Here is a 23,569-nt window from a genome sequence, read left to right on the forward strand (position 1 = left end):
GGGCAGCCGCGCTCCTGATTGGCCGCCCGGGAGGCTGGAGGCGCGTCCGGCTGGCTGTCGCCCTGGGGACGGAGCTCATTTGCATGTTTAAGGGGGCGTCAGCACGTACGCGACGTAGCTGCTGAGGAGCGGAGGCCCCGCCGAGAGCCGGCGACGCCCGTCGGAGGAAGGGCGGAGAGGAGGTGGGTGGCCTTTGGGGCTGGGCTGGGGGGGGGGTCCCCTCCGAGGTGGAACCCCCGGGAGAGAGAGAGAGAGAGGGGGGGCGCGGCGGAGGCCTGAGGCTGCATCTCAGGGCCGCCGTGACAATCACGTTCAAAGCCCCCCCCCCCCACAGATGGCCACCCGGCCTCTGCTTTATTGTGTGACTGTTGTGATTGATGCCAGACTGTTTTGGGCTTGTCCCAGTGTAAGCCGCCCCGAGTCCTTCGGAAGACGGACTGGGGCATAGGTAAAGTGTTATTATTATAATTATTATTATTATTTCATTATTAAAGGCCTCCACCACACTCCACACGGGGCAGGGAGTTCCACTGCTGAACAGCTCTCTCTCTCTCTCACACACACACACACACACAGTGAGGAAGACCTTCCTAATGTCCTGACCAGCCTCAGTTGGCATTATAACTCTATCCCGAATTTTATTATGTCCCTTTTATTCTGGTATTTTAACCGATGGTGTTGTTTTTATATTGCTGCTGTAGTCCCCCCCCCCCCCACCAATGAAGTCGACTGAATTGTACTTGGTGGTTGATTGATATTATTGTTTTATTGTCTTACTGTGTTTCATATTTTTTGGTATATTGTTTAATGTATTTATGCTGCTGTTTTTGTAAATTGTGCTAGTCGGGCCTTGACCCATGTGAGCCACCCCGAGTCCCCGCGGCGAGATGGTGGCGGGGAATAAATAAAGTGTTATTTATTATTATTATTAATGTTCAGGTGGAATCTCCTTCCTTCCCTGTAGTTTGAAGCCATTGCATCCTAGGACTGGGGTGGGCGGAGTTACAAGCTCTGAGTCAGGGCTGAGCTTCTATCCCTGTCCTGCGGCGCCTGCCAGGACACAGGGGGCGGGGCTAGAGGAGGGGGCGGGGCCTCTTCCCAAGTGCCTGACGGGGCTGAACCTCTATACCCCACCCCCGTGTTCTAACAAGCGCCTCAGGGGAGGTATACAGAGGCTCTTGGGAAGAGGCCCCTCCCCCAGCCCTGCCCTTTAGTCCTAAAAGGCCTCTCAGGAGAGGTATAGAGGCTCAGCCCTGTCTTGGGCCCTTGGAAGGAGGCCCCGCCCCCTTCCCTAGCTCCGCCCTCTGTGTCCCAACAAGTGCCTCAGGAGAGGCATAGATGCTCAGCCCTGTCTCAGGCTCTTGGGAAGAAGCCACGCCCACTCCTCTAGCTCCGCCCCCTGTGTCCTAACAGGCGCCTCGGGCTCAGCCCTGTCTCCAGCACTTGGGAAGAGGCCCTGCCCCTCCCCTGGCCCCGCCCCTGTGTCCTAATAGGTGCCGTCACCACCCCCCTGGATCACTGCAACGCCCACCAGGGGGCGGTAGCACCCACTTTGGGAATCACTGATCTAAGCCATTAATAAAGATCCTGAACAAGACCTCCTCCTCTTCTTCTCTCTCCTCCCTCTTCACCATGTCCCGGCAGGGCTGATGACCTGAAGGTTGGGTTGCTGACCTGAAGGTAGCTGGTTCAAATCCAACCCAGGGAGAGGATGGATGAGCTCCCTCTGTCAGCTCCACCTCCCCATGCACGGACATGAGAGAAGCCTCCCACAAGGATGGCAAAAACATCTGGGGAATATCCCCAGGGCAACATCCTTGCAGACAGCCAATTCTCTCACACCAGAAGTGACGTGGAATAAAGTCCAGGGTGAAACATTGAAATCTGTCTGACTACATTGGTTTAGGTTATTGATGTTACTGTATACTCCAATTCACTGATATTAGGTTTAATTTGATGTTAGGTTTTTAACGCCGTTTTCATATGTGGAGACTTGTTGGGATTTTATGCCAATACTTACCTGTTTTGTGAAGGCATTGAATGTATGCCGTGGTTTGTTGGGAGTCCGTCCAGCATCCCTTAGGGGAGATAGAGAGGACGGAATAGAAATAAAGTTTGATTATATATAACTAGCTTTGCCCGGCCACATGTTGCTGTGGCTTATGGCAATCATTTGTTGGCCAGGTGGAATAGCAGTGAATAGCCTGACTGGCTGTTTTCTTCTTATGGGAATTCTTGTTTGGTGAGCTGGAATGCAATGGAATAGGCTTGCTGCTTGGAAGGCTGGGTACTTGCATTCTAGGGGAATAATAATAATAATAATAATAATAATAATAATAATAATAATTTTATTTTTGTACCCTGCCACCATCTCCCCAGAGGGATTCGGGGCAGCTCACAGATATAAAACCAGCATACAGTGATATCAACCATAAATATCAAATACAAAAACACACAAATAAATTTAAAAGGCATTTTAAAAATCACAATCATTATAAAACACATGAAAAACACAGCAATAAAAACATAAAATGAGCTGGGCAAAGTGCACTGAGTGAAACTTGTAAACAAGAAGGAAGGAAGTTAAGGTGCTACAAGGTCATGGGAAGAACCTTAAACTGGGGTGAACTCTGAGGCTATGTCAATGAGTTAACCAGTAGGTACAACTGGTCAGAAGAAACCACTAGTACAAGGGTTTAGCATTATATATACATAATAGAGAATGGTGGGCAGGCATGCGGTTAATAATAATATTAGAAGTACTAGTAATTATTTATTACGCGCCTCTCCTTGCGAAAGTGGGAAGCCCAGCAGACATGGGAGCCAAGGGACCTTGGCAGCCTTCTCTCTCTCCCGATTCAGTGCAGCCCAAATCTCCTTGGGAGTTGCTCCTGTTCCTTGGGAGGGAAGGGGTCAAACCCCAATCAATGCCACTAAAGGGCTGTGGCGCAGACGGGAGAGCAATGAGTCACTGACCAGGAGGTCATAAGTTCGAGGCCCGCTCGGAGCTATGTTTGTTTGTCTTTGTCCTGTGTTAAAAAAGGCATTGAATGTTTGCCATATATATGTGTTCATTGTAATCCGCCCTGAGTCCCCTTCGGGGTGAGAAGGGCGGAATATAAATGATGTAAATAAATAATAAATAATAAAGGCATGGTTGGCATCAGAAGGGCTCTGGCTTTGAAGGAAATCACCTTCCAATACTTCTCTGGTTGATGTGAAAGTCTGGCCACAAAAAAAACATTATTTAAGAAATGTATTCAACGAGTAACACATTTAAAGGAGTTTAATAAAAGTCAAAGGAAAGAGAACAAGGATCTCTGATTCGATACATCAAAAATACAATTGAGGATGAAAACCCTCATCTATATATATAAAAGAGTGATGGCATCACGGCAATTCACAAAACAACAAAAGTACAGGCCCCCCAACCTCAAAATTTGACAACACAACCCATCATCCACGCCTCAAGGTTGATACAACAAAAAGAAAAGAAAAATAAAGTCCTAATTAGAGGGAGAGCAATAATTTTTTTATCCAATTGCTGCCAGTTTAGAGGGCTAATCTCTGCCCACTTGGTTGCCTAGCAACCAATTCAGCCAAAGGACAGCCAGGTTTCAGTTCGGGGACAGGCAGATTTAGGCCTCACTTAGGCTTCTTCCACAGATTATCTAATTTGCACTGGATTATATGGCAGTGTAGACTCAAGGCCCTTCCACACAGCTATATAACCCATTTAGAATCTTATATTATCTGCTTTGCACTGGATTATCTTGACTCCACACTACCATATAATCCACTTCAGTGTGCATTTTATACAGCTGTGAAGAAGGGGCCTCAGATAATCCAGTTCTGAGCAGATAATATAAGATTAGAAATATACAGTAGAGTCTCACTTATCCAACATAAACAGGCCGGCAGGATAAGTGAATATGTTGGATAATAAGAAGGGATTCAGGAAAAGCCAATTAAACATCAAATTAGGTAATCGTTATACAAATTAAGCACCAAAACATCTTATTATACAACAAATTTGACAGAAAAAGTAGTTCCATGCGCAGTAATGCTATGTAGTAATTACAGTAGAGTCTCACTTATCCAACACTCGCTTATCCAACATTCTGGATTATCCAACGCATTTTTGTAGTCAATGCTTTCAATATATCGTGATATTTTGGTGCTAAATTCATAAATACAGTAATTACTATATAGCATTACTGTGTACTGAACTACTTTTTCTGACAAATTTGTTGTCTAACATGATGTTTTGGTGCTTAATTTGTAAAATCATAACTTAATTTGATGTTTAATAGGGTTATCCTTAATTCTTCATTATCCAACATATTCGCTTATCCAACGTTCTGCCTGCCCGTTTATGTTGGATAAGTGAGACTCTACTGTACTGTATTTACAAATTTACCACTAAAATATCACAATGAATTTAAAACACTGACTACAAAAACATTGATTATGAAAAGGCAGACTGCGTTGGATAATCCAGAACATTGTATAAGCGCATGTTGGATAAGTGAGATTCTTCTTTAATATGAAATAATTACTGGGATAGAATAATGCAGAACAATATAATCTCTAAAACCAGGACAGTAAATAAACAGGGGAATTCCACACAGGAAACAATCAGGGCCAGCTAACACCTCCCAACAAAGTATTCCCATCATCAAAGTCTGGCAAATCCTCTGTTTTCTCAGGGCCACAGACCGTAGAAGCACATAAAATATCGCAAACAACATCACTCTGAAAACAAGGGTATTCCAGACAGGAAACAATCAGGGCCAGCTAACACCTCCCAACAAAGTATTCCCATCATCAAAGTCTGGCAAATCCTCTGTTTTCTCAGGGCCACAGACCGTAGAAGCACATAAAATATCGCAAACAACACCACTCTGAAAACAAGGGAATTCCAGACAGGAAACAATCAGGGCCAGCTAACACCTCCCAACAAAAAATTCACTCAGGGAGGAAACAGCCAGGCTTTAAAGCTGCAAGGCCATTACATCCTAATCATTTTTCCTAATTGCAGCATTCATACTTGCCTCCAACAAACAAACAAAAAACCAATCAGAAATATTGTATATTCACAACCTTTAGGAAATAATATCCCCTGATGGCGCAGCGTGTTAAAGTGCTGAGCTGCTGAACTTCTGGACCAAAAGGCCGCAGGTTTGACTTGGGGGAGCGGAGAGAGCCCCCACTGTTAGCCCCAGCTTTTGCCAACCCAGAAGTTCAAAAACATGCAAATGTGAGTGCATCAATAGGTACCGCTCCGGTGGGAAGGTAACGCCGCTCCATGTAGTCATCCCACATGACCTTGGAGGAGTCTACGGACAACGCCGGCTCTTCGGCTTAGAAATGGAGATGAGCACCAACCTCCAGAGTCAGACACGACTGGACTTAATGTCTGGGGAAAACCTTGACCCTTGACCTTAACTACCACCAATTCCTCAATACTTTATTTCCCAGACCACCAGACTTCGCCACAGCAACGCGTGGCCGGGCACAGCTAGTTTAGCTATAATATACACACACATAAAGAGATTTTTGTGTGCTTTATTTTGTTTATATTCTTGACTAAAATGTTACTTTAAAGAATTGAAAGAATCTGGCCATAGACTTGTGCTGGAGGACATAGCTTCCTACCAAGAACCTTCTCTAGGCATTCTCTAGGAATGGTTTTTTGGGCTGCTAGAATTACAATGAATAGCCTCGCTGCTTCAAAGCCTGGCTGCTTGCTACCTAGGGGAATCTTTGGTTGGTCAGCTTCAATAGTACAGAGTAGTATAGTTGCTTCAAAGCCTGGCCACCTTCTACCAAGGTTAATCCTTTGTTGGTTTGGTTGAATTGCACTGAATAGTCTTGTAGCTTAAAAGCCTGGCCGCTTTCTACATAGGGGCATCCTTCATTGGCCAGGTTGAATGGGATGGAGTAGCCTCATGTCTTCAAAGCCTGGGGGTTTTCCACCTAGGGGTGCTTTGAATGCGATTTCCTGCTTCTTGGCAGGAGGTTGGACTGGATGGCCCATGAGGTCTCTTCCAACTCTACTATTCTATGATTCTTGGTTGGCCAGGTTGAATAGCACTGAATAGCCTTGCTGCTTGCAAGCCTGGCCGCTTTCTACCTTGTGGAATCCTTGGTTGGCCAGGTTGAATGGCAATTAATAACCTCGGTGCGGCAGGTATGGATGCTGCAATTAGCCACCTTGATTAGCATTTAATGGCATTTCAGCTTCAAAGCCTGGCTGCTTCCTGCCTGGGGGAATCCTTTGTTGGGAGTTGTTAGCTGGCCCTGGTTGTTTCCTGTCTGGAATTTCCCTGTTTTCAGAGTGTTGCTCTTTATTTACTGTCCTGATTTTAGAGATTATATTGTTCTGTATTATTATACCACAGTATTTAGAATCATAGAATAGTAGAGTTGGAAGAGACCTCATGGGCCATCCAGTCCAACCCCCTGCTAAGAAGCAGGAAATCGCATTCAAAGCACCCCCGACAGATGGCCATCCAGCCTCTGCTTTAAAGCCTCCAAAGAAGGAGCCTCCACCACAGTCTGGGGCAGAGAGTTCCACTGCCAAACAGCCCTTCTCACCGTGAGGAAGTTCTTCCTGATGTTCAGGTGGAATCTCCTTCCTTTCCTGTAGTTTGAAGCCATTGTTCCCTTGCGTCCTAGTCTGCAGGGCAGCAGAAAACAAGCTCCCTCCCTCCTCCCTATGACTTCCCCTCACGTATTTGTACATGGCTATCATGTCTCCTCTCAGCCTTCTCTTCTGCAGGCTAAACATGCCCAGCTCTTTAAGCCGCTCCTCATAGGGCTTGTTCTCCAGACCCTTAATCATTTTAGTCGCCCTCCTCTGGACGCTTTCCAGCTTGTCAACATCTCCCTTCAACTGTGGTGCCCAAAATTGGACACAGTATTCCAGGTGTGGTCTGACCAAGGCAGAATAGAATAAGGGGGAGCATAACTTCCCTGGATCTAGACGCTATTCCCCTATTGATGAGGCCAGAATCCCATTGGCTTTTTTAGCTGCCGCATCACATTGTTGGCTCATGTTTAACTTGTTGTCCACAAGGACTCCAAGATCTTTTTTTTACACGTACTGCTGTCGAGCCAGGCATCGTCCCCCATTTTGTACCTTTGATTTCCATTTTTTCTGCCGAAGTGAAGTATCTTGCATTTGTCCCTGTTGAACTTCATTGTGTTAGTTTCGGCCCATCTCTCTAGTCTGTCAAGATCGTTTTGAATTCTGCTCCTGTCTTCTGGAGTGTTAGCTATCCCTCCCAGTTTTGTGTCGTCTGCAAACTTGATGATCGTGCCTTCTAACCCTTCGTCTAAGTCGTTAATAAAGATGTTGAACAGAACCGGGCCCAGGACGGAGCCCTGCGGCTCTCCACTTGTCACTTCTTTCCATGATGAGGATGACGCATTGGTGAGCACCCTTTGGGTTCGTTCGCTTAGCCAATTACAGATCCACCTAACCGTAGTTTTGTCTAGCCCACATTTTACTAGTTTGTTTGCCAGAAGGTCGTGGGGGACTTTGTCGAAGGCCTTACTGAAATCCAGGTACGCTACATCCACGGCATTCCCTGTATCGACCCAACTCGTAACTCTATCGAAAAAAGAGATCAGATGAGTCTGGCATGACTTGTTTTTGGTAAATCCGTGTTGACTATTAGCAATGACCGCATTTGTTTCTAAGTGTTCGCAGACCACTTCCTTAATGATCTTTTCCAGAATCTTGCCTGGTATCGACGTGAGGCTGACCGGACGGTAATTGTTTGGGTCGTTCTTTTTTCCCTTCTTGAAGATAGGGACCACATTCGCCCTCCTCCAATCTGCTGGGACTTCTCCCGTTCTCCAAGAACTCTCGAAGATGATTGCCAGTGGTTCTGAAATAACTTCCGCTAGTTCCTTCAGTACTCTTGGATGTAGCTGATCTGGCCCTGGGGACTTGAATTCGTTTAGAGAGGCCAGGTGTTCCTGGACAACTTGTTTCCCTATTTGGGGTTGGATTTCCCCCAATCCTTCGTCCATTCCATGTTGCTGGGGTAGAAGATGGCTTTCTTTTTGTGAGAAGACCGAGGCAAAGAAGGCATTAAGTAGTTCTGCCTTTTCCCTGTCCCCTGTCGCCATCACCCCATCTTCTCCTTGCAATGGCCCTATCGCCTCCTTTTTCTTCCTTTTTCTACCAACGTAAGCAAAAAAGCCTTTTTTGTTGTTTTTTATGTCCCTGGCAAGCCTGAGCTCATTTTGCGCTTTAGCCTTGCGAACCTTTTCCCTACAGGTGTTGGCTATACGTTTGAATTCTTCTTTGGTGATTTCTCCCCTTTTCCACTTCTTGTGCACGTCTCTTTTGAGTCTTAGCCCAGTTAGAAGTTCTTTGGACATCCATTCTGGCTTCTTTGCACTTGTCTTATTTTTCTTCTTTGTTGGCACTGTTTTCCGGGTTGTCTGGCCATGTTCCAGAAGCATTCTCTCCTGCTGTTTCACCCAACCTCAGAGGTTGTGAGGTCTGTTTGAAACTAAGCAAGTGGGGATTATCTATCTATGAAACAGTGTCCAGGATGGGAGAAAGAACTCTGTGTCTGAGGCAAGTGTGAATGTTGCAGTTTATTTATTATCTATTTAAAGCATTTATCTTCTGCCCTTCTCACCCCGAAGGAGACTCAGGGTGGAGCACAGCATATATACGGCAAACATTCAATGCCGGGACATAAAATAAACTATAAATATACATAAACAATAAAATCATTTGTCTGCACTTTAAAATCAATTGTTTACAACCATCACAGATCAGTTGGTGTCGGGTTCTCTTCTCCCAGTTGTGCTGTGGGTCCGTCTTCCAAAGAAAGCACCAAGACACACGCGGGTAGATTCCAACAAGTTTTATTGTACCGAATGCCAGAACCTTCTTTTGTGCCATATATATAGGGACTCTCACATACCAGAGGGTAATTGATGTTTTATGGCCGGCCTGCTTTTATGGCTGGCATCTGTTCTTTGTCAGCTGACCAGAGATGTCAAGGATTGGGGATCCTGACAGTTGGCCACCTTGCTTAGCATTTATTATTTTTGGTAAACAGTTTATTATAGTCATGGTACACAACAGAACAACAGATCATTGCAAATATAATCAGGTAACAATAATTTTGATATATACATGCATATATACATGGAATGCATATCAGTAACTTAACATACCGTATATATATACTCGAAGATAAGCTGAGTTTTTCAGCCCTTTTTATGAGCTGAAAAGGCCTCCCCCAGGCTTATAATCGAGTTAAGGCAACAGAGCCTGCAAGCTATTGCTTTCAATATGTGATATATTTCTCTCTTACCCTCCCTTATCAGTGTATTTTCTTTTGCAAAGCCTCCCTCGCTCTTAATCAAGGGAATGTTTTGAAAAGAAAAAGACGCCCTTGCAAGTCAGGAAGAAGAAAAATATATATTCATTAATCTTATGAAAGCATTTTCCCCTGAAATATTTGTTAAACTCTCCTACAGATATACAGGCATTGACCCCTTGCAAGCTTTTGCAATCTCCATGTACCTTTATATTTGTATCTATCTATATACATTAATTTTATATATGAATTTTCCCCTCATATGTTTGCAGGTCTTTGCAAATCCTTTATACATATAGATCCTTGTACCTGTGTATCTGTAGCCATACATATACATTTTTTATATATGAATTTCCCCTCATATGTTTGCAAGTATCTGCAAATCCTATATAGATATAATTATCTATATAAAGAGAGATGTCTGGATAGATATTAATATATTCTTACCTACCTATATATAGGGCTTGCAAATACTACAGGGGGAAATGAACACGCAAATATATATAGACATGTCTAGATATATATGGCTTGCAAATATTGTAGGGGAAATGCACACACAAACACACACAGAGGATTTGCAAATGTTTCGGGGGGAAATGCATATGTGAAATTAGTATCTATAATTATAGATCTATATCTAGCTCTGCATTGTTTATATAAGCATTGAATGTTTGCCTGTTACTATGTTGGAAGCTGGCCTGAGTCCCCATGGGAAGATAGGGTGGGATCCAAATGAAGTTGTTGTTGTTGTTGTTGTTGTTGTTGTTGTTATAAGGTTATTGTTGATACCATATTGTTTTTGTTGCCCCTACTTTTCCACTTAATAGAGCTAGTTTATTGTTTTTCTTTGAAATATGATAAATATTCAAAAACATTTACCCCACTTATGCCTCAGTTAAAGTAATTTTATTGGTATCTATTTTTATTTTGAAATTTACTCGTAGCTGCTGCATTTCTCACCCTCAGCTTATAGTCGAGTCAATAAGTTATCCCAGTATTTTGTGGTAAAATTAGGTGCCTCGGCTTATATTCGGGTCGGCTTATACTCGAGTATATACGGTAATCTTGCTATTTCTACATGTTATCCAGTTTTTTTCAGTCTAGACTTTCTTCTCATTTATCTTTTTTAAAATAAGAGTTCGTCATAACATTCAAACACCAACCCACAACATATTACAGACCATACACAAACCTGAAACCCCTCTCCCACACAAAATAGAACCTCTTCCCCACACACGTGCACCCTTCACCATGACTTCCAAAGCTGAAGTCAATTTATTTATCCTTGTCCATTGTTGTTTATTAATTCAGTCACTTCCGACTCTTGGTGACCTCCCCAGGCCAGAGCTCCCTGTCTGCCGTTGCCGCCCCCAGTTCCTTCAAGGTCAAGCCAGTTCCTTCAAGGATACCATCCATCCATCTCACCCTTGGTCGGCCTCTCTTCCTTTTACCTTCCATTTTCCCCAGCATCATGGTCTTCTCCAAGGTCTCCTGTCTTCTCATGATGTGGCCAAAGGACTTCATCTTTGCCTCTCATCTCCTTCCCTCCAGTGAGCAGCCATCAGGCATTATTTCCTGGAGGATGGACTGGTTGGATCTTGCCAAGGTCCAAGGCACTCTCAGGATTTTCCTACAACACCACAGTTCCAAAGCGCCTGTCTTCCTTTGCTCAGCCTTCCTTATGGTCAAGCTCTCGCATCAATAGGTTACTATGGGGAATACCATTGCTTTCATTGTGTGGACCTTCATTCCCAGTGTGATGTCCATAGCCTAATCCTAAATTTCTAATGGAGCCCCTCAATGTCACTGATTCTCCATTCAGATATGCCATAGCCAACATCCATGTTTCCAAAGAGCCTTCATTACTTTTGTTCCTCCTGTTATTGGTTAGTTGGCCATTAGCATCTACTCTCGCATTCTTTCCCTCCAATCTTCTCAGATATCTCTCACCTTAATTTGAAATATGTTTGTTCCCTCTGTATATTTTGTCTCTTGATTTTGGCCAGGAGTCCATTCTGTGGTGGCTCCTTCTGAGTTCCCGCTTCTGTTCGTTGTGCATCTTTTTCCATTTCTCCAGATGTATATGGCTCCTCTTGTTCACTTATCTGCTCCTCTTCTTCAAGAGCCAAGTCTGTCTTCCTCAAATTGGTATTTAATGGTTCCTTCTGAAATACTGCTTCCTAGTCTTTGGTTTGCCGGTCTTTCTTTTCCCCCCCAACACATATAATGTTGGATTATGGTTGTATGTGTATGAAATGTAAATTTGGTACGGTCGATCACAATCTATTGACCCACCGCCTAGCCATGACGGGGGTTAGGGGGATACCCCTTAAATGGGTGTCCTCCTTCCTCCAGAATCGGGGACAGCGTGTGATGAGGGTAGGGATGGTTTCCGAGTGGTCTCCGCTAACTTGTGGGGTCCCACAGGGAGCTATTCTCTCTCCTCTATTATTTAACATCTGTATGCGACCGCTTGCCCGACTGGTGCGGAGCTTTGGGCTCGAGTGCCACCAGTACGCTGATGACACTCAGCTCATTCTGAGGATGGAGGGCCAGCCGGACTCCGTACCCGATAGTTTCCATCAGTGCCTTGAGGCCGTGACTGGATGGTTGAGGGTGAATCCAGCGAAGACGGAGATCCTTTGGCTGGGCCGTCCGGGTGGGAGGGAGATCCAGCTGCCTACCCTGGATGGCGAGACACTACGTCCGTCATCTTCAGTAAAAAGTCTTGGGGTCTTATGGGACCCTCTGCTCACAATGGAGGCCCAGGTCTCTGCTGTGAGCAGATCTGCGTTTTTCCATCTACGTCAGGCTAGGCGACTGGCTCCCTACCTATCTAGGAACGACCTGGCGACGGTGATCCAGGCGACGGTCATCTCGAGGCTCGACTACCGTAACACCCTCTACATTGGCCTTCCTCTGTCAGTGATCCGGAAACTGAAGCTGGTGCAAAACGCGGCGGCTCGTCTTCGTGCCGGGGTGCGGGCGAGGTGGCATATCACCCCAATTCTACAACAGCTGCACTGGCTACCGATTGAGTACCGGATTACTTTCAAGATACTGGTACTAACCTTTAAGGCCTTACATGGTTTGGGGCCAGCGTACCTGAGGGCCCGTTTATCCCCCTACCAACCCCAGAGATTACTCCGGTCCGAAGACCAAAATTTGCTTGAAGTCCGTAACATACGGACTTATCATTTGTCTTCTACTAGGCAGAAAGCCTTCTCGATTGTAGCCCCTCATCTATGGAATGCCTTGCCAGTTGAAACTCAAACTATCCGAGACCTACTTGCCTTTCGGAAAGCCTGCAAAACCTTGCTCTTCCGACAAGCTTTCGATGGGTGAAAAACTCAGAGCTATGTCTGTTTTTATTGTTGTTTTTATTGTTTTTATTGTTATTTTAAAGCTAAGTATATTGTTTTAATCTATTTCTATAAACTGCTCTGAGTCAAACTGGGAGTAGCGGTATACAAGTCTAACAAATAAATAAATAAATAAATACTAATATTATAATGCAATACAATATTACACTAATAATATAATAATATTAATTATATATTATATATTAAATGTAATATTACTAATAATATTACCATATAATGATATAGTACAATATAGTAATTTAATGTTTATATTGTGCTATGCTAATAATAATATCTTGTATGTACACTTGATTTGTAAGCCGCTCTGAGTCCCCTCTGGGGTGAGAAAAGCGGGATATAAATGTAGTAAATAAATAAATAATAATACTATAGACAGGAAGCAGTACATTTGCTTCCCCCTTTTCAGGATGTTTTGCCTTTGCTTAGTTAGGATTCTTCTGTGGGAGGATTGCTCAGAGTAGATGCCCGTTCTTCCCCAAGTTGGGATTTATTGCATTGGTCACAGCAAAGATATTCCTAGGACCCTTTATGAAAAGCCTGTGTTTCTCTAGCTCTCCTTCAGCTGCTGAAAATCATCCCCTGGACAGAGGACAAGGAAGAAAGTGGGCAAAGGAGAAGGAGGTTGGCAGGAAAATGGCATTGTCAATGGAACTGCACATATCTTTGCATCCCATCTTGGGCTGAGCCTAGGGAATGAATGGCTGAAAGGGGACTTCGGTCAGCAGAGACTCATTATGTGAACATCTCAAACAAGCCTTAATGTGGTTTAGAATTAACTGGTTGGAGAGACAGGATCTGGAATGGCTGCAGGATTTCTTTAGGAAAAGACAATAAATTTGGTGGCAGCAGGCATCTAATTTGGGATGCTCAGGAAGCAGACCACGGACCCATTATGGGAAGGGAGGCAGCCCAGTAATCTTTGTGACCCTTAGCATTTAGCACATCCTGGTAATTTAGGGAAACACATATCTAGTGAATATTGTAAAGAACCATTCCTTTCTGCCTGCCTTCCTTCCATTCCTTTAGCCACATTTAATGTTAGATCTAATGAAATCAATGTGATGCTCCAAGACTAGGAGTTCCCCTTTTTCCTTCTGTCATTTATTACTTTTTTCCTCCCCCCTACTTTCTTCCTGTATTAATTCCCTTCTTTTTAAAGAATCATTGATTCCCTTTGCTGGTATCTGTGTATGTGCTTGAGACCCTGATGTCTGCATTGGTTGGTATTTCTGTTTTCCACATGACTCATGAGGGAAAGGGGGAAAATCTTGGAGGTAAAGGTTTCTGGCTTTGATCCTTGATCTTTTGCTTCTTTCTTGACCAGGGAAATGAGGATTCTGTGGAGCCAACACTTGGATGCAGTAAGGAAACCAATAATATAGAAAGAAGAAAACTTCTGAAGGTGATGATATTGCTGAAATCTTGACCTCACTTACAGATAAGAAAAGAAAAAAGAAGTGTCAACTATTCGTATTGCAATTAAACACCCATATCACTGTTGGCGTGAAGGAGAAAGCATCAAAATGTTTGAAATGTGGAACGAGTTTTACTCAAGGGATTTTCTGCAGCAATATGAAAGGACTAACACTGGGGAGAAGCCCTATGAATGCTTGGAGTGTGGGAACAGCTTCACTCATAGTTCGGGTCTACGTAAACATCAAAGGACTCACACTGGGGAGAAACCCTATACATGCCTGGTGTGTGCAAAGAGCTTTACAGAGAGTGGAAGCCTACATTCTCATCAAAGGACTCACACTGGGGAGAAACCCTATTCATGCCTGGAGTGTGCAAAGAGCTTCACAGAGAGTGGAAGCCTACGTTCTCATCAAAGGACTCACACTGGGGAGAAACCATATACATGTCAAGAGTGTGGACAGAGTTTCACTCAGAGGGGAAATCTACGTTCACATCAAAGGATTCATACTGGAGAGAAGCCCTATGAATGCCTGAAGTGTGGAATGAGCTTCACTCAGAATTGTCATCTACAAAGACATCAAATGACTCACACGGGGGAGAAACCCTATGAATGCTTGGAGTGTGGGAACAGCTTCACTCGTAGTTCAGATCTATGTAAACATCAAAGGACTCACACTGGGGAGAAACCATATATGTGCCTGGAGTGTGGAAAGAGCTTCACAGAGAGTGGAAGCCTACGTTCTCATCAAAGGATTCACACTGGGGAGAAACCCTATAAATGCCTGGAATGTGGACTAAGCTTCACTAATAGTTCAGGTCTACGTTCACATCAAAGGAGTCACACTGGTGAGAAACCCTATATATGCCTGGAGTGTGGAAAGAGCTTCACTCACAGTTCAAATCTTTGTTTACATCAAAGGACTCACACTGGGGAGAAACCCTATACATGCCTGGAGTGTGGACAGAGTTTCACTCAAAGGGCTAATCTACGTAAACATCAAAGGACTCACACTGGGGAGAAACCCTATACATGCCTGGAGTGCGGAAAGAGCTTTGCGGAGAGTGGAACCCTACGTTCTCATCAAAGGACACACACTAGCGAGAAACCCTTTACATGCCAGGTCTGTGGACAGAGCTTCACTAAGAGTTCAAATTTACATTCACATCAAAGGACTCACACTGGGGAGAAACCCTATGAATGTTTGGAGTGTGGGAATAGTTTCGCTCGTAGTTCAGATCTACGTATACACGAAAGGACTCATACTGGGGAGAAACCTTATACATGCCTGGAGTGTGGAAAGAGTTTCACTCATAGTTCAGGACTACATTCACATCAAAGGACTCACACTGGGGAGAAACCCTATACATGCCTGGAGTGTGGAAACAGCTTCACGGAGAGTGGAAGCCTACGTTCACATCAAAGGATTCATACTGGGGAGAAGCCCTATGAATGCTTGGAATGTGGAAACAGCTTCACTTGTAGTTCAGATCTACGTAAACATCAAAGGACTCACACTGGGGAGAAGCCCTATACATGCGTGGATTGTGGAAAGAGCTTCACAGAGAGTGGAAACCTACGTTCTCATCAAAGGATTCACACCGGGGAGAAACCCTATAAATGCCTGGAATGTGGACAGAACTTCACTCATAGTTCAGGTCTACGTTCACATCAAAGGATTCATACTGGGGAGAAACCCTATACATGCCTGGAGTGTGGACAGAGTTTCACTCATATTTCAAGTCTACGTTCACATCAAAGAACTCACACTGAGGAGAAACGTTATACATTCCTGGAGTTTGGAAAGAGCTTCACTCATAGTTCAAGTCTGGGTTCACATCAAACTGGGGAGATACCCTATCAAGACATAGCGTAGAATCATAGAGTTGGAAGAGACCACCTGGGCCATTTCATTCAACCCTGCTTTGATTTTATATGCTTCATATGCTTTTATGGGTTTAACCAAAATTGTTTAAATAATAATGATGTTTAATACTGTTTTAATATTTGTATATTTTAAGTTATATTGCAAAGTTTTAAATTTGTGACCCACTTTGAGTCTCCAAAAATGTGATAATTATAGTATTATAATTATGGCAAGGGGTTATTATTATTGTAATGATATTATAAAAGTATAATGATAATTATAATAACCTCCTGCCATGCAGGAAAGCACAAAGTGTGTGAGAATGAGTGTCTGAATTGAAAAAAATAACATTCTACAGTGATCCAGAATGACTTTGTAGTGAATATAACTGTTTGAGCTAAAAGTAGAAGCTGAAGACCAAAAGAATGAGTACAAAATGGAGATAGCTGCCTTGCATGATGGTATTGAGGCTCTGGCAGCCAAAAGCAAGGAACATCTGAACCATGGACAGAACTTTAGAATCTTGATAAATGGAGAACATCAAAGGCTGGTACAGTCAAAAGAATATAGCACTTGGGAGGTTCCCTTGCCATGATGGATTGAGTGTGAACTGATTTGGAGGACAACAAGGAGGACATGAGAGATTGTCCCTTCAGTATGATTCATTAAGCATGGGCTTAGTTTAGGAACAACAAAGGAGACCTCCCCGACACAGGTGCAGCTAGATGTACCAGAACTAAAGTCTTGAAAGGAACTGTGAAATTACATGAAAAGGAACATTATGTTTATTACCACGAAACAAAGAAGCCATAGACTAGAATTGCTCCTAAATGATATAAAAGGAGAGCCTCTTCCGGTATGGCTTTGTTGTTGAATGAAGTACTGCATCGGTGTCCCATCACTTCTGCAAAGGAACTTGATCAGTCCTTTGTGAGAAGATTGGTGAGTTTGAGAGTATGAATGAATGTGTGTGTGAATGTCCGTCCACTTGGTGTCAAGATCATTATGATTTTAAATACTGAATAAAAGTTACATGCATAGTGTTTAAACCCAAACCTGGTGTCACTGGTATCTTCTTCAAAGCCTATAGTCTCAAACTTGCAGATTATTTATTTATTTAGAACATTTCTATACTGCCTTTCTCCAAAGACCCTAGGTGTTTTACAGCGCCAATTACATACAAGTATAAAATACGCATCAAATAAAAAGCATCACAAAAAATTCACAACATTGTTCAGGAGGTGGCTACAAAGTACGTCCCAAAGAAAAAACCAAGAAGGCAAGATGGTTGTCTGTTGAGACACTGTAAGTAGCCCAAGAAAGAAGGAAGGCGAAAGGAAACAGTGATAGTGGGAGATATGCCCAATTAAATGCACAATTCCAGAGGTTAGCCAGAGGAGAGATAAGGAACTATTTTAAAACAACAATGCATGGAAGTGGAGGAAGATAATAGAATAGGAAGAGCAAGATACCTCTTCCAGAAAATCAGAAACATTGGAGGTAAATTTCAGGCAAAAATGGGCATGATCAAAAACAAAGGTGGTGAGGACCTAATGGAATAATAATAATAATAACTTTATTTTTATACCCCACCTCTATCTCCCCAAAGGGGACTCAGGGTGGCTGACATGGAGCCAAGCCCGAATAAAAACAATAGCAATATAAAACACAACAATAGACAAAAGACATGCACAATTATAAAAATTTAAACATTAGCCAATAAAAACAAATGACAAGCACTAATAAAAAACAAGGATTAAAACGGAGAGGTTGTAAAAGTAGACTGGGTAAGGTGCACCCTATAAATATTGTAAATACGAGGTGACTGATAAAGTGCTGCAAATTCTTGGAAGTGCAAATTGGGATGGGAATAGACCCTGTGTCTATATCAAGTTGACAAAGGTAAAAAGTGCAAACCGGTACAAAAATGGTGACAGATACAGGATTGTTATGGGGATGAGCAATCTTTATCCAAAGGACTGAGTGAAGAGCCAGGTTTTCAAGCTCTTCCTGAATACTACCAGGGTGGGAGATTGCCTGATTTCCCTGGGGAGCGAGTTCCAGAGCCGGGGCGCCACCGCGGAATCATAGAATCATAGAATAGTAGAGTTGGAAGAGACCACATGGGCCATCTAGTCCAACCCCCTGCTAAGAAGCAGGAAATCGCATTCAAAGCACCCCCGACAGATGGCCATCCGGGAGGCCCTCGAGAAGGCCCTCTCCCTCGTCCCCACCAACCGCGCTTGGGACAGAGATGGGAGCGAGAGGAGGGCCTCCCCCGATGAACGAAGAGATCGTGCAGGTTCATAGTGGGAGAGGCGATCACAAACATAGGAAGGTTCCAAACCATTCAGGGCTTTATAAGTGATCACCTGCACCTTGAATTGGGTCCGGAAGGTGAACGGCAGCCAATGGAGCTCCTTAAGCTGGAGGGTTGAACGCTCCCTATAATTAGCTCCAGTTAGAAGCAAGGCTGCCGAGCATTGGACTAGTTGGAGTTTCTGGGCCGTCTTCAAGGGAAGCCCCACATAGAGCGCATTGCAATAGTCCAGTCTAGAGGTAACTAAGCCATGGACCACCATGGCCAGATCAGACTTAACGGAAGCTGAAGAGATCAAGAAAAGGTGGCGAAAATATACAGAAGATCTGTACAGGAAGGATAAAAATATAGAGGATAGCTTTGACAGTATGGTGAGTGAATTAGAACCAGACATCCTGAGGAGTGAGGTTGAATGGGCCTTAAGAAGCACTGCTAATAACAAGGCAGCAAGAGATGACGGGATCCCAGCTGAGTTGTTTAAAATCTTGAAAGATGATACTGTCAAGGTGATGCAGGCCATATGCCAGCAAATATGGAAAACACAAGAATGGCCATCAGATTGGAAAAAATCAATTTATATCCCCATACCAAAAAAGGGAAACGCCAAAGAATGCTCAAACTTCCATACAGTGGCCCTTATTTCCCATGCCAGGAAGGTAATGCTCAAGATCCTGCAAGGCAGACTCCAGCAAGACATGGAGCGAGAGCTGCCAGATGTCCAAGCTGGGTTTAGAAAAGGCAGAGGAACGAGAGACCATATTGACAATATCCGCTGGATAATGGAAGAAGGGAGGGAGTTTCAGAAAAGTATCTACAGTGTTCCCTCACTTATTGTAAGGGTTACCTTCCAGGACCACCGACGATAAGTGTAAATCCACGAAGTAGGGACGCTATTTTAATTTTAATGTTTATAAATTATTATTTTTACCCCATTGCTGCTGCTTCTCCTCCTCAGGGCTGCCCCCTTGCATCGGCCCTGCCATGTGGCTCTGGCTGCCTCTACTAGGGAAGAAGGAACGCTGCTCCACTCGGTGAGTCTCAAGGGTCTTCCTTCCTTCTTTCTGTTGGAGACAGCAACCTTCTCAAACCTCCACTATCTGATGTATTGTCTGTTTATATTAATTAATTAATTAATTAATTTTTGTCATTTCTACCCTTTCTCACCCAAGGGGACCCAAGGTGGCTTACAAATCTGGCAAGATTCAATGCCAATATCAACAGTACAATAAAATAAACACAGAATATTTAAAACAATTAGGCATTAAACAAATAAAAACAATATACAAAGCTTAAAACAGGTAAAGTGCTTAAATCCATTCGTCCAAGAGCCTTGCGCACAATCCTTACTCCAGACCGTGTTGAGCCGTAAAACTTACTTGTTAAACCCTTGTGCGCATAGCCATGTCTTTAATTTCTTTCTAAAGCCGAAAAGGGATGGAGCCTGCCTGCCAGATGTCGCTAGAGAGGGTGTTCCACAGCCAAGGAGCCACCGCTGAGAAGGCCCTGTCTCTCATATTGTTTATTTCCTGAAGTGTATGTCTTTTTTGGAGCCCCCGGTGGTGCAGCGGATTAAAGTGCTGAGCTGCTCAACTTGCTGACCAAAAGGTTGGTTCTAATCCGTGGAGCAGGGTGAGCTCCCACTGTTAGCCCCAGCTTCTGCAAACCTAGCAGTTTGAAAACATGCTAATGGGAGTAGATCAATAGGTACCACTCCGGCGGGAAGGTAAAGGAACTCCATGTAGTCATGCCAGTGGCCACATGACCTTGGAGGTGTCTACAGACAATGCTGGCTCTTCAACTTAGAAATAGAAATGAGCACCAACCCCTATAATAATAATAATAAATTTATTTTTGTATGCCGCCTCCATCTCCCCAGCAGGGGACTCGGGGCGGCTCACACGGCTCCCCTAGAGTTGGACATGACTGGACTTAATGTCAGGGGAAAACCTTTACCTTTACTATACCTTTTTTGGTTTGCAGCTTTCTTAACTCTATGTACTTGAGGCAGTGGGAAGGCTGCGATCTACAGTGACTGGTTCAGTGACAGTTTAGAATGCAGTTTAAAATGATGACAGTTGAGGCTTGAGTCTGTTTGAATACAGAAGCCAGCGTTAGAAGTTAGAAGTCAGTTGAGGCTTGAGTTCCTTGGAAGAAGACTGTTATTAAAGGGAGCTGTACAGAGCAATACAGTTTTTGTAGACTGTACAGTAAAGACTGTAAGTTAAAGATACAAGCAGAAATGTTTTTTAAAGCTTAACCTGACAAGAAATGTACCTGTAAATTTAAATACATGAAGTTGTGATTAAAACAAACTTTAAAGAAGTCTACTTAAATCTTTGTTGGCTGAAAGTGTGGAATAGGAAAAAGACATTTACACGCCCAGCGATCTTCCGTTAACCGATGAACTATATGCTACCCAATAGGTTATGATCCTAATAGGTCATAATTCCCAAAAGGGTATAATTCTAACACGTCATAATCCAATAGTCTAATACCTTTCTACAAACCAGGACAGGCACTAAGATCTACCGGGGAGGCCCTACTCTCAGTCCCACCTTCGTTTCAAGTGTGGCTGGTGGGGACAAGGGAGAGGGCCTTCTCCGTGGTGGCCCCCCAACTTTGGAACGCTCTCCCGAGGGAGATCAGGATGGTCCTTACATGGACTTTCAACAAGCCTTCGACCATGTTTAGATTCCTTTAATTAAAGGAAGGACCAGGCCTGTAGCGAGGGGGGGGGGGAGTTTAGGGGTTCAACCCCCCCCCCCAAATTTTCAAAACCCCTCCCGAAATTTTTTTCTGGCTACAGCCCTGACGAGGACCCATAGATTCACTAAGCACTTGGCATGACTGAGATTGATTATTGTTGTTTTATACCTACACCTATTGCTGTATTTTCCTGATTTTAACCAGCAAGTGGCGATGGGAGCAGGACTGTGAAATCTGGAAGCCCCTAGTCACAGACTGGCACATGAGCGGTGGATATGGACTTAGTTGTTTTACCTCAAGGACGAAGACATCAAGGAAAAATTTTATTGTCAGCTGGACACCATCCTATCGGAGATACCTAAGAAGGACAAAATCATCCTCCTGGGGGACTTTAATGCCAGAGTCGGACGGGACTCTGACCTGTGGCCAGGGATCATAGGAAAAGACGGAGTCGGTAACAGCAACTCGAATGGCATCTTGCTTCTCTCCAAATGCGGAGGGCGCAACCTTGTCATCACCAACACGCTCTTCCACCAGAAAAACAAGCTCAAGATATCATGGAAGCACCCCCAGCCAAAGCATTGGCACCTCTTGGACTATGTTATTACACGTGCCAGAGACTGCCGCGATGTGCTTTTCACAAAAGCCATTGCAGGTGCCGATGACTAATAGAAATATATATTCATAACTTGTTAAGATTATGATCCCAATATGGTTAAATATTGGTGCAGAGCAGTAAAAAACGCAGAAGACTAGGGGTTATGTGAGCAGAGGTAAAAAGAAAATAAACAATAAGACAAAATATCCAGCCTCCCTTTCCCTTTGAAAAGTCATGGGCATAAAATAAACATCAGAGACATCAAAATAAAATAGCAAAAATATGTTTACTCACAATCTTGTATGATGATGGTCATACAGGCAAAAAAACATCTTAGTTCCAAAAGAAAAACAGTTCAGGATAATACATATCTCTTAACAAACAGGAACATCAGCATGGCATGGCATGGCAGGAGCAAAGAAGGAAGAGACAGGAAGAGACATCTGTACATCACTTCCTGTGTGTCCCCAGAAAGGATACTCCCAATTCCCATTTCATATGCAAAAACCCCTAAATGGTGTCAGTGTCATCAACTCTGGAATGCAGCTTGGCTCAGGTTACTAAGCAACAAACATAATTAACTACATAAACCATCCCACATTGAAAATTCATGCATGATTGCTTAGATAACCCAAAAATGACTGCTGGACAGATCACAGGTTAATCCGATCCACAATGGCTATCAAGATCATCCCCAAACGCAGACTCCAAGGAAGAAAAACAAGGCGTAAAATGAACACCCAAGCCCTTCAGGAGCCCTCTAAACGAGCCCTCCAGAGGAACAGTGGACATGATCTTCACTGCTTGACAGCTCCAAGAAAAATGCAGGGAACAAAACCAACCTCTGTACATGGCATTCATTGACCTTGCAAAGGCATTCTGTTGCAACGCTCTCTGGACCATCCTCCAAAAAATCTGGTGCCCTGACAAATTTGTGAACATCCTGCGGCTCCTCCATGATGACATGATGGCAACAGTCTTGGACAGCAACGGCTCCCAAAGTGACCCATTTAAGGTGGAATCAGGTGTTAAGCAGGGATGTGTTATTGCCCCTACCTTATTTTCCAGGAGGGCGACTAAAACGATTAAGGGTCTGGAGAACAAGCCCTATGAGGAGCGGCTTAAAGAACTGGGCATGTTTAGCCTGCAGAAGAGAAGGCTGGGAGGAGACACGATAGTCATGTATACATATGTGAGGGGAAGTCCTAGGGAGGAGGGAGTGAACTTCCTTTCTGCTGCCCTGGAGACCAGGACACAGTGGAGCAATGGCTTCAAAGTTTAGGAAAGACAGGAGATTCCACTTGAACATGAGGAAGAACTTCTCTCACTGTGAGAAAGCCATTCAGCAGTGGAACTCTCTCTCTGCCCCGGAGGGAGGATGGTGGAAGGAGACTCCTTCTTTATTTGTTTATTTATTTACTTGCTACATTTACTTCTCACCCCGAAGGGGACTCAGAGCAGTTTGCAAATAATATTTACATACAGTGGTATTATATCACTAGCACAGCACAACACTAGCACTATATACCAGTATATTGAACCACACCACGATACTGTAATATTACATGTAATAAAAAAAGGTAAAGGTTTCCCCTGACGTTAGGTCCAGTCGTGACCGACTCTGGGGGTTGGTGCTCATCTCCATTTCTAGGCTGAAGAGCCAGTGTTGTCCATAGACATCTCCAAGGTCATGTGGCCACTGGCATGACTGCATGGAGCACCGTTACCTTCCCGCCGGAGCGGTACCTATTGATCTATTCACATTGGCATGATTTCGAACTGCTAGGTTGGCAGGAGCTGGGGCTAACAGTGGGCGCTCATTCCGCTCCTGGGATTTGAACCTGGGACCTTTCAGTCTGCAAGTTCAGCAGCTCAGCACTTTCACACACTGTGCCACCAGGGGCCCTACATGTAATAAACAATAT

The 23,569-nt window shown here is 43.9% G+C and overlaps 1 protein-coding gene across 1 annotated transcript; it reads left to right on the forward strand.

Moving 5' to 3' along the window:
• The first annotated feature begins 68 nt into the window (after window positions 1-68).
• Window positions 69-17,075, forward strand: LOC100559296 (zinc finger protein 420). The gene is made up of 2 exons (XM_008122194.3): window positions 69-182; window positions 14,064-17,075. The coding sequence occupies exon 2, from the start codon at window positions 14,263-14,265 to the stop codon at window positions 16,027-16,029; it is 1,767 nt and encodes a 588-aa protein (XP_008120401.1). The 5' UTR covers window positions 69-182; window positions 14,064-14,262; the 3' UTR covers window positions 16,030-17,075.
• The last annotated feature ends 6,494 nt before the right edge of the window (window positions 17,076-23,569 follow it).

This window comes from Anolis carolinensis, chromosome 3 (assembly GCF_035594765.1).
Source record: "Anolis carolinensis isolate JA03-04 chromosome 3, rAnoCar3.1.pri, whole genome shotgun sequence".
Lineage (NCBI taxonomy): Eukaryota > Metazoa > Chordata > Lepidosauria > Squamata > Dactyloidae > Anolis > Anolis carolinensis.